A 15,883-nucleotide genomic window follows, 5' to 3' on the forward strand; every position below is an offset into this window, starting at 1 on the left:
CGATTGGCCAGGACGCGTTCTGGGGGCGGAGCGTTCGCCCCACCCCGGCCGGACGCGGGAACCCTGAGGCAGCGGCGGTGGCTGTGGTGGCGGCCGGCAGCGGTGTCCGTGGAGCCATGGCCGGCGCCGCGCGGACCTCGGGGGACCGCGCTGGGGACTCCCGGGGCGTGGGGCGCGCCCTGCTGCTCCCACGGCCTCTTCTACCCTTCCTCGTCCTGGGGTTGGTGGCGGCGCCCGGCACTCGCGCCGCGGGATACGAGGTGAGTCGGCCTGCGGCCCGAAGCGAAAGGCAGCCAGGAGGAAGCTTTGAGGGGGTCCGCGGGTGTGGACGGCCCGATCCGGGGTGCCTCCGAGGGGCGGCGGGTCCCACACGGGATCCGAATGCCTGCGGGGTACCATGGAGGGGGTCCCCGCCTGCCAGGTCCCCGGGCCGCCAGCCTGAACTGTGCAGCCCCGTGAGGGCGGTGTGGGGTCGGCGGGGGGCGCTCAGAGAACCGGGGCTGTGGACGCCGCCTCCCTGAAGTCCACCCTGGCTCCTCCACTTACTGTGCCCAGGTCACTGCCCTCTGTGTGCCCCAGGACGCCCGCAGGTCAGCTGTGTGCGGGGCTGAACGCACCTCAGCCAGGGCTCTGATGATTTTCCCAGGGCAAGAGGGAGAGCCACGCTGGGGGGCTGTGCGGGGTGAGAGCTGTGCGTGTGAGCACCACGACGCGTGTGTCCTGCCTAGGAGGGTCTGGCCTCCTCTGCATACAGTCAGGCTAGGTTGGGGCCCCGCCACCGCACCCCAGTGTCAATCGTGCTGTCAACTGAGCCCGGCCTGTCCCCCCACTCCACCTCTTTGCCCTGGGGGTACTGACACGGGTGTGTGTGTGTGTGTGCGTGTGTTGGGTCCCTGTGTAGACATGCCCCACGGTGCAGCCAGACATGCTGAACGTTCACCTACTGGCCCACACACATGATGACGTGGGCTGGATCAAGACAGTGGACCAGTACTACTATGGGGGTAAGTACTCGGTGGGCATGGCCCCAGACACCTATCGTGGGCCTCAAACCCCTTCTGAGCCCTGGACAGCAGAGTGTGGGCAATGCCTAGCAGTGTCCCCCTTGCTCTCCTGGTCCCTGAGTGCCCGACCCCTGTGTCCAGTTTATAATAGCCTCCAGCACGCTGGCGTGAAGTACATCCTGGTCTCGGTCATTTCTGCCCTGCGGGCAGAGCCCAGCCGCAGGTTCCTCTACGTGGAGATGGCCGCCTTCTCCCGTTGGTGGCACCAGCAGACGAACGCAACCCAGCAAGCCGTGCGGGAGCTGGTGCTCACCAGGGTGAGCCTGCCCAAGGAAGTGAAAAAGAGGAAACCCACTCAGTTTCCTCCTGTAACCCTGGCTTCTGAGAGTCCATCATGCTACTGTGCAGGCTGTCTGCACTGTTGCGATCTGGAAACATCTCTGTGTCCTGCAAAGCCCCACCTCCAGGGGCTCCTCTGGGAAGCTCCCACTCCATATCTGGATACAAGGGCCTGGGAGTGAGCGCTTTTCTCCTCTCATCCCAGCACCACTCTCCCTGGCCTGGCTCCTGCCCTTGACCCCAACATTGCCCCTTCCCGCACAGAGCACCTGGAGTTTGCCAACGGTGGCTGGGTGATGAACGACGAGGCGGCCACCCACTATGGCGCCATCGTGGACCAGATGACGCTGGGGCTGCGCTTCCTGCAGGACACGTTCGGCGACAACGGGCGCCCCCCGTGTGGCCTGGCACATCGACCCCTTTGGGCACTCTCGGGAACAGGCTTCGCTCTTTGCGCAGGTGCTATCTGGACCTACCTTGGATCCACCCCTTTACTCGTTCTGACTCCTTTCATGGCCACTCAAACCCCACCTTTTCCCATCTCCCTCCCAGGCCCTACCCATTGGGCTAGCTGTGATTCCTACCCCATCCCAACCGACCCTGACCTCTTCACTGGTGAGGCTGTGGGGTTACCTGAGAGCCGTCACCCAGAACCCCAAGACACACAGGCCCTGAGCTGCATTGAGTGCTGTGCTGTCAGCGTCTTAAAATCCTTGGTGTCTTACAAACGGAAGTCTGGAAGTTTCCTTGTGCTTTGGGCCCTGTGAATTCTGAAGCCCGCCCTAGGTGAGGCATGGCTGGTTTTGACCCTTGGGCGTGTCTGGCGTGCCCCTCAGGTATCCTCTTCAACAACTACAACCCACCCAAGGATCTGTGCTGGGACGTGCTGTGTGCCGACAAGCCCGTCGTGGACGACCCTGAGAGTCCTGAAGACAACGCCAAGCAAGTCGTCCATTACTTCCTCTACGTGGCCACTGCCCAGGTAACCTGGTGTCCCGAACCTTGAGGACTGGGGTGTACAAGGCACAGAGCCTTTCCCAAGGCCCTGGCATTGTCTAACACCTCATAGCCCTTGGGGGCAGGTGTTGCTCCAGGCACAGTCACCAGGTCCCCATCAGGATTTGCGTGCATTCCTCCTTGAGGCCTGCAGGAGGCAGCATGGCTCTGTGTCTTGGTGTCGTCAATGTATAGTGGTGCAGAACTGTTCACCAGCCAGTGGCTGGTTTTTTGTTTTGTTTTGTTTTTGTTTTTGTTTTTTAAGATTTATATATTCATTTGAAAGTCAGAATTACACAGAGAAGGAGAGGTAGAGAGAGAGAGAGAGGTCTTCCATCTGCTGGTTCACTCCCCAGATGGCCGCAATGGCCAGAGCTGCGCTGATCCAAAGCAAGGAGCCAGGAGATTCTTCCAGGTCTCCCATGTGGGTGCAGTGATCCAAGGACTTGGACCATCTTCTACTTCTTTCCCAGGCCACAGCAGAGAGCTGGATTGGAATCGGAGCAGCCAGGATTTGAACTGGCGTCCATATGGGATGTGGGCATGGCAGGAGATGGCTTTACCTGGTATCCCACAGTGCTAGCCCCTGTTTTTATGTGCATATGCTCTCTTAGGCCACATTGTCACACATTTTGGATCATAGATGAGGGATCTTCAAAGAGTTCACAGAAATGCATATCAAGACAACTATGCATGGATTTTGAATTGTTTTGCATCATTAAATTTGTCGTTTTTCAGAGTGAGAGACAGAGAGAGAGAGAGAGAGAGAGGGATTTTGCATCCACTGGTTTCCTCTCCTAGTGCTTGAAACTGTCAGTGCTGGACCTGGCTAAAGACTGAAGCCCAGGGGCTGGCACTGTGGTGCAGTGAGTTAAGGCCCTGGTCTGCAATGCTGGCATCCCATATGGGCACCGGATTGAGTCTTGGCTACTCCACTTCCAATCCATCTCCCTGCTAATGCAACTGGGAAAGCAGCAGAGGATGGCCCAGGTCCTTGGGCCCCTGAACCCACGTGGGAGACCTGGAAGAAGCTCCTGGCTCTCGGCTTTGGATGGGCTCAGTTTCAACCATTGTGGCCATTTGGGGAGTGAACCAGCGGATGGAAGACCTCTCTCTCTCTCCCCCTCTCTCTGCAACTTTGCCTTTAAAATAAATTTTAAAAAAGACTAGAGCCCAGAACTGCATCCAGACCTCCTGTATTGGTGACAGGAACAGATGTGATTGAATCAGCATTGCCTCCTGCCTTCCAGGGTCCACATGAGCAGGAAGCAGGAACCAGGACTGGAGCTGGGCCTTGTGCCCAGACACTTGGATGTGAGAAGTGTCCTCACGGCTGCACCAAGTGCCCGCCCTGCCTTGGTGTTCTTTGTTTGTTTGTTTGTTTGTTTTTAAATATTTATTTATTTTATTTGAAAGGCTAAGTTAGAGAGAGGCAGAGAGAGAGAAAGAGAGTGGGGCCCTCCATCTGCTGGCTCACTCCCCAGATGGCCGCAATGGCCAGAACTGTGCCAGTCTGATGCCAGGAGCTTCCTCCAGGTCTCCCATGTGGGTGCAGGGGCCCAAGGACTTGGGCCATCTTCCACTGCTTTCCCAGGCCATAGCAGAGAGCTGGATTGGAAATGGAGCAGTCAGGACTCAAACTGGCGCCCACATGGGATGCCAGCACTCTAGGCAGCCACCTCACCCATTAAGCCACAGCGCTGGCCCCACCTCAGTGTTCTTGACCACACATGGGGGTCGGGGATGTGTCTTTAAAAAGTTCATGACAATAAATAAATGGCTGCAATGGCCGGAGCTGCGCCAATCTGAAGCCAGAAGCCAGGAGTTTCTTCTGGGTCTCCCACCCAGATGCAGGGGCCCAAGCCCTTGGGCCATCTTCCATTGCTGTCCCAGGCCATAAGCAGAGAGCTGGATTGGAAGAGGAGCAGCCAGGGCTCGAACCAATGCCCATATGGGATGCTGCTGCTGCAGATGGAGGCTTAGCCTACCTACTATGTTGCTACGCCGGCCCCTTTAATTCCATTTTCTAGAAACATTTTGAAACATTTCTTGTGTATACAGAGACACAGACACAGGGTGGCCAGGACAAGGTGGCCTCAGAACTGCCTTTGCCCTGTAATGCCGGTCCTACCGCACCAACCACATCGTGATGACCATGGGCTCCAACTTCCAGTATGAGAACGCCCACATGTGGTTCAAGAACCTTGACAAGCTCATCTGGCTGGTCAATGCAGAGGTCAGTGTCCCAGCCCTGTGGTGCTCCTGTCCCAGTGTGAACTTGGATGCACGGACTTGGGTCCTGGGCACAGCTACAGGTGCCATCTTAGTGTTCCCTTGCTTCTGCAACAAATAACCATCAGTTCAAAACAGCAGAAGTCCATTGTGCTCCAGTTCTGTAGGTCAGCAGTCAAGCACGGATTTGCACTGGGCTGGCACAGAGGTGTGGGCAGGGCTGGGTGCCTTCCAGAGGCTTTGGGAGAGAATCCGCGTCTTTGCCTTTTTCTAGTCTGGACCCTGCCTTCATTCCCCAGTTTACTTTATTTATATTTTAAAATTTTTCAAATATTTATTTATTTATTTATTTGAAAGTCAGAGTTACACACAGAGAAGGGGAGGCAGAGGGAGAGGTCTTCCATCTGCTGGTTCACTCCCCAGATGGCTGCAACAGCTGGAGCTGTGCTGATCTGAAGCCAGGAGCCTGGAGCTTCTTCCAGGTCTCCCATGTGGATGCAGGGGCCCAAGGCCTTAGGCCATCTTCTACTGCTTTCCCAGGCCACAGCAGAGAGCTCTATCAGAAGTGGAACAGCCGGGACTCGAACCAGTGCCCATATGGGATGCCGGCACTGCAGGTGGTGGCTTTACCTGCTAAGCCACAGCACAGGCCCCTCATTTTTATTTGAAAAAGAGAGACAGAGAGAGGTCTTTCACCCCTTGTTTCATCCCCCTAGGGCTTGGTAAAACTGATAGCCAGAGCTGGAAACTCAGTGTGGGTCTAGTATGTGGGTGGCAGGCACCCATATATAGGACCCATCATCTGCTACTCCGCACAGTGTGCCTTACAGGAAATAAGATCATAAGCAGAGGAGCTGGGACTCAAACCAGGCTCTCCGATAGAGCATGCAGATGTCCCAAGCAGTGTGTTAACTACCAGTGTTCCACCTCCAGTGCTCCAGACCCTTGCGAGTGCATCTGGTCTGTAGCTAATCCAGATTAAGCCACCTATGTAAGCTCAGTTCATCAGCAGCCTGAATTCCATATGCAACCTCGGTTTTCTCCTTTATCATGCTCCCTGGCATAGTCACAAGTTCTGAGGACCAGGAGAGAGCCATCTGGTGGTCATTACTTCTGGCCATGGGTAGGTGTGTTGGGCAGTGTTAGTGGCCTGCTGCTGTGGCCGTGGTCACAGTCCCTGCTTTCCCGCAGCACAGAAACTTGGTCTTCCCTCTCCTGTCTAAGGCTCTGCCACTTACTAACTCTGTGCCTTTGACAATTCTTTTAAAAAATTTACTTAGTTCTTTTTAATGATGTATTTATTTATTTGAAAGTGAGAGTTATAGGGAGACAGGAAGAGAGAGAGAGAGAGAGAGAGAGAGAGAGAGAGAGAGCTCTTCCATCTATTGGTTCACTGCTCAGATGGCCACAACAGCTAGCACTGTGCCAGACCAAAGCTAGGAACCAGGAGCTTCACCCGGGGTCTCCCAAGCACTGCTTTGTCAGGTGCATCATGAGGGAACTGGATCAGAAGTGGAACAGGTGGGAACTGAACAGATCTCCCATGTGGGTGGATGCAACCCACCTAGCTGAGCCATCACTTGCTATCTCCCAGGGGTGCATTAGCAGGAACTGGAATCAGCATAGGTGGGACTTGAACCCCGGGCATTCTGATGTGGGGTGTGGGTGTCCCAGCTGGCATATTAACTCATATACCCAATGTCCACCCCTGAATCCATATTTATTTCAATCTTAGGAACGATAGAGGCTTAGGGAAGAATCTTCCTTGTGCTGGTTCCCTCCTCAAACACATACAATGACCTGCCCTGTACCAGGAAGGGGGAAGTCAGTCCGGGTCTCCCAGGGACCACCCATTCGAGCCGTTACCTGCTACCTCCCAGGCTGTGCAACAGCAGAAAGCTGGACTTGGGAACAGGTGTGGGATTGGATGTGAGGGTCTCATATATGGGGTGTGGACATTACAAGTGGTATCTTAACTGTCCCACCAAATGCCCACTGCGGTTTTTTCCTTGGAACTCTCTCCTAAACACGCTGTCCAACAACTCATTCAAGTACTCACATTGTTCAGTCATCCTGAGATGATTCAAGCTTTAGGGGAGCACGGGCACAGATTCTGTGTAAATTCAATGCAGCTGCTACAAGGTGCTTGTGATGTGTGGAGTTTGGTAGCTTCTGGGGGTCCTGGAACCAATCCCCTGTGGATCCCGAGGGACGACCGTATGAATGGATGTTGGGTTTGCACACCCCTTCATTTATTGAAATGTTTGTTGAGCACCTACTGTGTACCCCTGGGACACAGCTCGGCAGAACATCTTTGTTCCTCATGGACCTCAACTTCCCGTACCCTCACCTCCCTCAGCGGAAGGTGAGCATCCATTCACTCTAAAAACCCTCACGGCAAGGTTTAGTGAAACTCAATGTCCATTCTTCGTCATCTGTGAATCGCTCCAAGGGTGCTAATGGTTGGCTGTGGCCAAAATTCCTTTTCCCACCTGAGCACTGGTGCGCACTCAGAAGGTGGACTCAGCACCGGAGCCGACCGGTTGCGCGTCTGTGGGCGCCGAGTGGGAGGCTGGATGTGCACACCTGTGGGTCCCGGGGACACAGCACTGTCCCCGAGGGCTCACCCACTCCCCTCCCCCCAGCAGCAGGCAAACGGGAGCCGCGTCCACGTGCTCTACTCCACCCCAGCCTGTTACCTCTGGGAGCTGAACAAGGCCAACCTCACCTGGTATTTGGGGGTCTGGGAGGGCTGGGGGGTTGGCGCGCCCCACGCCTCGTGACTCCGCCCTCTCCGTCCGCGCAGGTCGCTGAAGGAGGACGACTTCTTTCCCTATGCCGATGGCCCCCAGCAGTTCTGGACCGGCTACTTCTCCAGCCGGCCGGCCCTCAAGCGCTATGAGCGCGTCAGCTACAACTTCCTGCAGGTGGGCAGCGCCGGCGGGAGGGGGCAGTCAGGAGGCCCCTTAGATCAGGAGCCTGAACTTGTGCACTGCTCCCCAGGTGTGCAAGCAGCTGGAGGCGCTGGCGGGCCCGGCGGCCAACGTGAGGCCCTATGGGTCGGGAGACACCGCTCCCCTAGGTAGGGGTCGGCCGGCGCTGGGGTGGGGACAGGAGAGGGGCTGCAGGTGAGACCCAGCCCTGGGCCGCCCCAGGTCCCTTCTTAGCGCCTCTAAGAGGATGGCTGCCCGCATGGGGCTTTTCTTGTCTTCTGCGGGGTCGGGACTAACAGTCCCCTGGCGACCGCTCTTGACCCTCTGCCGGCAGAGGAGGCCATGGCCATTCTTCAGCCCGACGCTGTCAGCAGCACTTCCCGCCAGCACGTGGCCAAGGACTACAGGAGCTGGCTGGCTGCAGGCTGGAGGCCCAGCCAGGTCCCCGGGGCGGGGCCCCCGACGGGAGGCGGGGCCATGGCTAGAGTGACGTGCAACAGCTGGAAAGGGGTGGAGCCAGGGGCTCGGAGCGGAGAGGCAAGGCGGGGTCAGGGGTTGGAGGAGAAGGTGGTGGGGATGCAGGTTGTGGGGGATCTGGGCCTGGAAGGGAGTGGGTGGAGACAAAGGGTGGGGCAAGGGGCGGGATCATCTTACAGATGGATTAGCGGAGATGGAAAAAGACAGAGTCAGGGCCTTGGAGGGGAGGGGCGTGGCTGGGAAAAAGGCGGGGCCATGGTTTGAAAGGGAAGGAGCAGGGATTTCAGGGGGCGTGGCCTGCACCTGCAAGGAGAGGACGGGGACAAGGATAAGGGGCGTTTGAAGACACTGGTGGTGTGGACTAGGGCTGGTGGGGAGAGTTAAGTCTGGGCCGAGGTAGTGGGCAGGGCCTCGGAGGGGAGGGGACCTGGTGGGGTAGGGGAAGGTCGGGGGCGGGCTTCCGGGTAGACTGCTGGGGTGGGCGTTTAGAGCGAAGCCGCCCCAGGGCGCTGCTCCCCAGGTTCTCCTGAGCAACGCCCTGGCGCGGCTCAGCGGCTCCCAGGAGGCTTTCTCCATCTGCCCGGAGATCAACATCAGAGTCTGCCCGCTCAGCCAGATGTCGGCGCGCGTGAGCCGGGGTGGGGGCGGGGCGGGAGGCAGGTGCCATGGGCGGGGCCCCAGGGGGAGGTGACCCCAGAGGTGGTGGGGCGCACGGAAGAGGAGGCAGGGCTCCCGGTGATGGGGTGCACGGGTTGGTGGTAATTATTTCGGATGACCTTTGTGGAGCGAGATTTATGGATCTCAGCCAAGCCAGGGCAAGACAGAGACCACTGAACCCTCCCACTAGGGGCTGGGCCTGGGGGTGCAGTGGGCGGGTCTGGAGAAGGCCTGCTGTGACCCCGCCCTGCCTGTCCCCCTCCCCCAGTTCCAGGTCACCATTTACAACCCCCTGGCCAGGAAGGTGGGCCGCATGGTGCGGCTGCCGGTCAGTGCAGGCGCTTTCCTCGTGAAGGACCCCAGTGGCCACGCTGTGCCCAACAATGTGAACCCCTTCAGGGACTGTCACCCGTGGACACCCATGGGCACGGCCCTCACCCTCGTGGTCACCTCCTGTCCCTGCAGATCTCTGCCTGCTCTGGCCCTTAGCATCAGCCCCCCTCAGAGCATCTCTCCCACCCGAGTTGCCCCCTTTAATCCCCCCAGGACATTTCCTCCGTGTTTCTGGAGAGCCTTTGCCTCCCAGACAGCCTCCTTCCTTGAGCCTCCTCCTCCCCTGCCGTCCTCCCTCCCTCCATTGCCTCCCCTGTCTCTCTCCTCCCTCCCCAGGGCTCCCTCCCCTCCTTGAGTTTGCTGCCTGCTGTACTGAGTGTGATGCTTTCTGTGCGCACCCACAGCCTCTTGGCTCAGCTTCCCCCTCCCTTCCCCGAGGTGCTGCTGCTTCCCCAACCAGAGGGACAGAAGCCCAGCCCAGAGCTGCTGTTCTCCACCTCGGTGCCGGCCCTGGGCTTCAGCATCTACTCCATAGCCCGAGTCTCTCTCCAGAATCCCAAGGCCCAGAATCCCAAGGCCCGCAGCCCCGAACCCATCCCCAAGAAGTCCAGGACTGGTGTCCTGGTTATCCAAAACGAGGTGAGACTCCCTGTGATGCTTTTTCCTTCTTTGGTGACAAATCTGAGCTTTCCTGGTGAGCTGTGCAGTCTCTGGGTTAGCAGTTCTGGGGTTTGTGGTCTGCCATCACCTCACTCCCCTGATGACCTTGAGTGAGTGACCTTCATCTGAGCCTCAGCGTCCTTTCCCGGAGCTGCTGTGAGGACTCAGGGTGATCATGGGAGACACTGGACAGGAAAGCAGGAAATTCAAAGAGGATGGCATGTAGCAGTTTGCAATTTTTAAAAGAAGATTTATTTATGTATTTGAAAGGCGGAGTTAGAGAGAGGGAGAAAGAGTCAGAGAGAAAGGGAGGTCTTCCTTCTGCTGGTTCACTCCCCAGATGGCCCCAAGGGCCTGAGCTGATCTGAAGCCAGGAGCCAGGAGCTTCTTCTGGGTCTCCCATGTGGGTGCAGGAGCCCAAGCACTTGGGCCATCTTCTACTGCTTTCCCAGGCTATAGCAGAGAGCTGGATCAGAAGTGGAACAGCCAGGACTCAAACTGGTGCCCATATGGGATACCAGCACTGCAGGCGGTGGCTTTACCTGCTATGCCACAAGGCCAGCCCCAGAACTGTGGCTTTTACCATGAAGGAACCATGTGATGGATATGGCTGCATTAAGATTGTCATGAGTTTAAAAAAATCCAAGGCTATTGTAACCCTGTTTCCATAAAAAATGTAGAAAATCCTAATGTATATCGATGTTGGTCTGAAGGTAAATTCCATCCAGGAAGACTTTGTTATAATTCATTCATCAGTGTTATACTGAGATTGTGTTTGGATTCTAACGTAAATGAAAGTGTTGCCGTGGACCCCTAAACATCTGTGGAACCTGCATCACAGTCCCTGTGTCAGCTGCCCGTGCTGGCTTTGGTCTGAAGCACAGGGGGGCCATGATCAGAGCTGGGCTGACCCAGGCCATCGGTGGGGACTGAGTGTGGGACATGAACACAGGAGCTAGGGACCTGGAAAGGATCCACTGTACCAGTCCCAGAGGGCCATGGGGTGATGAAGCTGGACCCGTTAGGATCCTCTAATGGGATCCAGCGTGAGGAGTGGGAGAGTGAGAGGAGGAGGGGGCACTGCAGGGTGCTGTCCTGAGCTCCAGGAAGAACGGAGCTGGCATTGGCTGAGGCCGTGCCCTTTGCTGTGTGTCCTCCGTTTTCTGCACAGTACATCCGGGCGACCTTCAACCCTGAGACAGGCCTCTTGATGCAGATTGAGGACCTGGAGCAGAAACTCGTGCTGCCCGTGAGCCAGGCTTTTTTCTGGTGAGGGGGGATCTGCAGGCTGGGGAGGGGGGCAATGTGGAGCCGGAGCCCCTTATCTAACTCTCACCTGCCCCAACTCCAGGTATAACGCCAGTACAGGTGACGAGAAAAGCGATCAGGCCTCTGGAGCCTACATCTTTAGACCCTACAGATTGAAACCACTGCCCGTGAGCTGCTGGGCTCAGATCCGCGTACTGAAGGTCTGGGGCCAGGAGTGATGAGTGGGCAGTGGGGAAGGGAGGGGGTTGTGCCAGGTGGAAAGGGGAGAGAAGTCCAGTGTCCCTGAGGGAAGAGGGTTACAGGGGCTAATGAGAAGCGGCTGCCTCTCCCAGAGACACACACGTGATGCCAGTGACCCCTGCTGTGGGTGTCGGGATTACTGGCAGCATTGGAAATCAGGTTTGGGGTGTTCACACGTGGGGAGAGCCCAGGACAGGGACCTGCAGAGGTCCCCGAGGTCAGTGTAAGAGGAGTTGATATTGGGAGTGGAGACTGGAGAGTTGGCACTTGCAGAGATGCCTGGTTTTTAGGGAAGGGCAGTATTCCAGGTTCTTGTGCCCATGTGTCGTCATAGGGTAGGAGAAGGACAGGCAATGGCAAGACCCACATCTGTGCGGGCTCGGGAGCCTGAGAGTTGATGTTCTTCCTCTCGAGGTGTGTGCCTTCCTGCCTAGGTCATCATTGTAGTAGGATGTGGTCTTACTGATTGTGACTGATTACCCAAGTTAACTGTGTCTAAGCGAGACAAAGACTCTTTTTAACACCAAGTCAGGCTGGTCTACCAGGCATGTTGGGGTGATTCCCTAGGCACCCAGGCCCCTTCTGTCTTGGTGCACTGCCTTCCTCTACAGTCAGCTACTCGTGGTCCATCCAGCATGGCTGCAGGCTCCAGCTATTCCATCTGCATTTGAACCACCGAGACAGGCCATGGTGTGATCCCCTAGCTACTGATAGCCTCAGGGAAGTTGGGACAACGTACTCTTTTGCAGGGAGCCACATGTGGAGCTAGAACTCTGCTCTGAGGAGGGCAGGGGAGGTTATGTGGGCAGCCAGCACATGGGCCCCACTCGAGACTTCTGTGTCTGAGACTAGGGGGAAGTGTGGGCATCACATCCAGGCAGGTGCAGTGATGGGTGGGAGTCCTGTGCAGTTTTGGGTTGGACCCTGATGGAAGCTTCTGGAGGGTTCACAGCAGGTGGCATTTGCACATCTCCCCTCTGCCCAAGGCTGGGCTGACCCCCGCCCTCTGCCCTGTGTGTCCTCAGACGCCCTTGGTGCAGGAGGTGCACCAGAACTTCTCAGCCTGGTGTTCTCAGGTGGTTCGCCTGTACCACGGACAGCGCCACCTGGAGCTGGAGTGGACTGTGGGGCCCATCCCTGTGGGGTGAGTGTGGGGGCTGGGACTGGGGCTGCGGGTGAGCACTGATTCAGGATGCTTTATTTTATAAATCATTGTTTTTTAAATGGAGTTAGAGAAGAGATTGAATCCTTTAGACAGATTTCTCCAATCTGGGTCACTCCTCAAATGACCACAAAGAACTAGAGCTAGGCCAGGTGCAAGCTGGGAGCTGGTAGCTCAACCTGGTCCCCCGTGTGGGTGGCAGGGCTGTCACTCTCACTGCCTGTCTCTCGGGGTCTGCGTCAACAGAGGCAGGAAGCAGGAGCACAGCTGGGACTCAGGCCCAGGCACTGTGATACAGGGTGGTGGCGTCCCAGCTGGCGTCTTAGCCACTGCCCCCAACACCGCCCCCCAGAATGAGTTTAGATGAGGCTCACGAGCTTGCTGTCCCATTGAGTACAGTGACAAGTGGGGGAAGGAAGTGATCAGTCACTTCAACACGCCGCTGGACACCAAGGGCTACTTCTACACGGACAGCAATGGAGGTGACAGGGACACAGGCACCCATGGGGCAGTGGTGATGTGTGGGGCCCAGGGGTGGGGGCCCTGGCTGATGGTGTGAATGTAGGAGGGAGAGGAAGAAGGGAGAGAGCAGAGTGGGGGAGCTGGTCACCTGGCCTAACCAGATGACCCCCCGCCCCAGGAGGAATTATCGGCCCACCTGGAACTTGAACCAGACAGAGCCTGTGGTGGGGAACTACTATCCAGTCAACACTCGAATTTACATCACGGTACCCTCCCCCATCCCACACATCCCCGGGTACAGAATGGGGAGCACCCCTCACTGGTGGCATCTCCCAGGTGCCTGGGGCTGGGGCTGGCTCCCCACCCCACCCTCATGCTCACCCCTGCCCCCAAGGATGGGAAGAAGCAGCTGATGGTGCAGCAGCCTGGGGGATCGCTCACAGCGGGGCAGCAGCCTGGGGGCGGCTCGCTGGAGCTCATGGTGAGTGGGCATGTGGGGTGCTGCAGCCCAGCTGGGGTCCTCACAGCAGGTCCCACGCCAGCCCCTGCAGCACGTAGAGCAAGGACATCCACAACCCCCTCACGCCCTCTTGGCTGCTGTCCCCCCAGGTGCACCGCAGGCTGCTGCTGGATGATAACCGTGGAGTGGGGGAGCCGCTGCTGGAGGAGGGCTCGGGGTCGTGGGTGCGAGGGCGCCACCTCGTGCTGCTGGACGCGGTGGGCACGGCGGCCCCGGCGGCAGCGCCCCCTACCAGCCTGGAACAGCCAGGATCACCAAGGTGAGGGACGGCACTGTAGGCAGAGACAGAATGCGAATGGAGCCTGTGGAGGGTGGGGCTTGGCTGCAGGTTTTGTTTGGCCTGGTTGGGAGCCACCCCCGGGGACCTCGATTGGACTTGGGAGCACATCCGTTAGGTCGGCCACCTTGGCGGTCCCGCCCAGCACTGGCCTTGTCCCGCCCCGCCTCCACTGGGTAGGGCAGAGTCCCACTCCCACCCCGCCACCGCCTCCCTGTTTCGGCCCCGCCCCACCTTGGTTAAGCCACGCCCCTTATGCATCCCCCTCTTGCCTGGTCCACTCCATTCGTCCTTTTCCTGGTCTTCATCCCAGGCCTCATGCCGTCGGTATGGCCCCTTCGGGCCTCTTACACCAGCAGGTAGAATCTTCCTCCGCCTAGGGACCACCCCGTCCTCTCATTGGCTCAGAACTACAATATCCCGTCCATTCCTCTTCTCTGAGCCCCTCCCACCCTGCCCAAAGCCCCGCCCCTCTCTGAATCAGCCCCGCCCCTCTCTAAATCAGCCCCGCCTCCATCTCCCCGCAGTTCTCAGGGCTGTGCCGGGAGCTCCCGCTCTCCGTGCACCTGCTCACCCTGGCCTGCTGGGGCCTAGAGATGCTGCTGTTGCTCGTGGAGCACCAGTTCGCCAGCAGGGAGGACTCGGGCCGCAACTTGAGCTCCCCTGTGACCTTGGATGCAGAGGTTGGAAACAGACAGGAAATGGGCGCAAGGGAGAGACGAAACGGGGGGTGGGGGGGGTAGGGGAGGAAGCCACCGTGGCTCCCACTGATCAGGTCCTGTTCACTGTTCCCGCAGAACCTGTTCTCCACCTTCACCATCACCCGCCTGCAGGAGACTACACTGGTGGCCAACCAGCCCCGGGCCAGCGCCTCCAGGCTCGAGTGGACACCAGACACTGGTGGGCACCCAGCGTGGGTGGGGTGGGTTCCTGCCTGGGGCTGACAGCTGGGGCGGTGTATGAGGCGTGGGAATGTGGGCCAAAATCCAGTGTAGAACCTGAGGACCCTGGCAGATCCAGACTCAGGTCTTCAAGGTTCAAAGTGGGTTTAGCAAGCGAGCAATAGGTCATGTGGGTTGAGCGTTTGGGCCCGGGAACAAGTTTCAAGAGTCTCTGTGGTTGTCTAGTTCTGGGGTTGCTTTGAGGGTGTGAGGGTGAGGGCCAGGCATTGCAGAGGACTGGGGGGGGGGGGCGTCTAGTGGTGGTATTTAGGCTTGAAGAAAGAGTTTAATGTCAAGGATGAGCCTTGGGGGGACATCTGGAGACCCACAGGTATTCAGGTCCAGGGGAGGGAGTGAAGGAGGGCGGGGAATTCTCACTCGGGTCTCCCCTGCCCCAGCTCTGTACCAAACCCCTCAGTGCCCGCTCTGGACCTGGCCGCCACCACACTGCAGCCCATGGAGATCCACACGTTTGTGGCCTCGGTCCAGTGGAAAGAGGATGGTGGGACCTGCAGGGAAGTCGCCTTGCGAGCCTGAGCTCTCTGCTTCTGGGGCGAGTCTGACTCTCTTCCCCTCTGCTCCCCATGCTGCCACCCAAAATGCCATTAAAATAGTGATGACACTCAGGTCGCCGAAGGACTCTTTGTGGTATCTTTTAGAGGGAGGTAGAATGTATGATCTAGGGGCCGACGCTGTGGCATAGTGGGTAAAGCTGCCGCAAGCAGTGCCAGCATCCCATATGGACCCCGGTTCGAGTCCCGGCTGCTCCACTTCCAATCCATCTCTCTGCTAATGTGCCTGGGAAAGCAATGGAAGATGGCCCAAGTCCTTGGGCCCCTGCACCTGCATGGGAGACCCAGATGGAGCTCCTGGCTCCTGGCTTTGGCCCAGCTCTGGCCGTTGCAGCCTTTGGGGGAGTGGAACAATGGATGGAAGATTTATCTCTGTCACTCTGCCTTTCAAATAAATAAATAAATTTTATGTAAAAAAATTAACTGGGGCCAGCGCTGTGGTGTAGCAGGTAAAACCGCTGCCTGCAGTTCTGGCATCCTATATGGGCACCGGTTTGAGTCTTGGCTGCTTCACTTCCGATCTAGCTCTCTGCTATGGCCTGGAAAAGCAGTCGAAGATGGCCCAAGTTCTTGGGTCCCTGTGCCTGCATGGGTGATTTGGAAGAAGCTCCTGGCTCCTGTATTCAGATTGGCACAGCTATTGCTGCCAATTGGGGAGTGAACCAGTGGATGAAAGACCTCTGTCTCTCTGCCTCTCCTTCTCTCTCTCTCTCTCTCTCTCTGTGTGTGTGTGTGTGTGTGTGTAACACTGACTTTCAAATAAATAAATAAATCTTAAATAAATTCACTTACATATTTGAAAGGCAGAG

At 57.6% G+C, this 15,883-nt stretch overlaps 1 protein-coding gene across 1 annotated transcript; it reads left to right on the top strand.

The window, feature by feature from the left end:
• The first annotated feature begins 62 nt into the window (after positions 1 to 62).
• Positions 63 to 15,205, top strand: LOC133749306 (lysosomal alpha-mannosidase-like). Its single transcript, XM_062178499.1, is given in 26 exon segments — positions 63 to 260; positions 902 to 1,004; positions 1,146 to 1,321; positions 1,610 to 1,735; positions 1,737 to 1,868; positions 1,871 to 1,958; positions 2,180 to 2,326; positions 4,460 to 4,575; positions 7,217 to 7,302; positions 7,378 to 7,498; positions 7,575 to 7,653; positions 7,839 to 7,945; positions 8,502 to 8,609; positions 8,907 to 9,023; positions 9,410 to 9,505; positions 9,548 to 9,610; positions 10,803 to 10,900; positions 10,983 to 11,100; positions 12,166 to 12,284; positions 12,943 to 13,030; positions 13,159 to 13,245; positions 13,374 to 13,456; positions 13,459 to 13,543; positions 14,089 to 14,244; positions 14,359 to 14,461; positions 14,901 to 15,205. Coding segments are annotated over 26 exon segments (3,051 nt in total). The 5' UTR covers positions 63 to 116.
• The last annotated feature ends 678 nt before the right edge of the window (positions 15,206 to 15,883 follow it).

Source organism: Lepus europaeus, chromosome 20 (genome assembly GCF_033115175.1).
Source record: "Lepus europaeus isolate LE1 chromosome 20, mLepTim1.pri, whole genome shotgun sequence".
In the NCBI taxonomy this organism is placed as follows: Eukaryota; Metazoa; Chordata; class Mammalia; order Lagomorpha; family Leporidae; genus Lepus; species Lepus europaeus.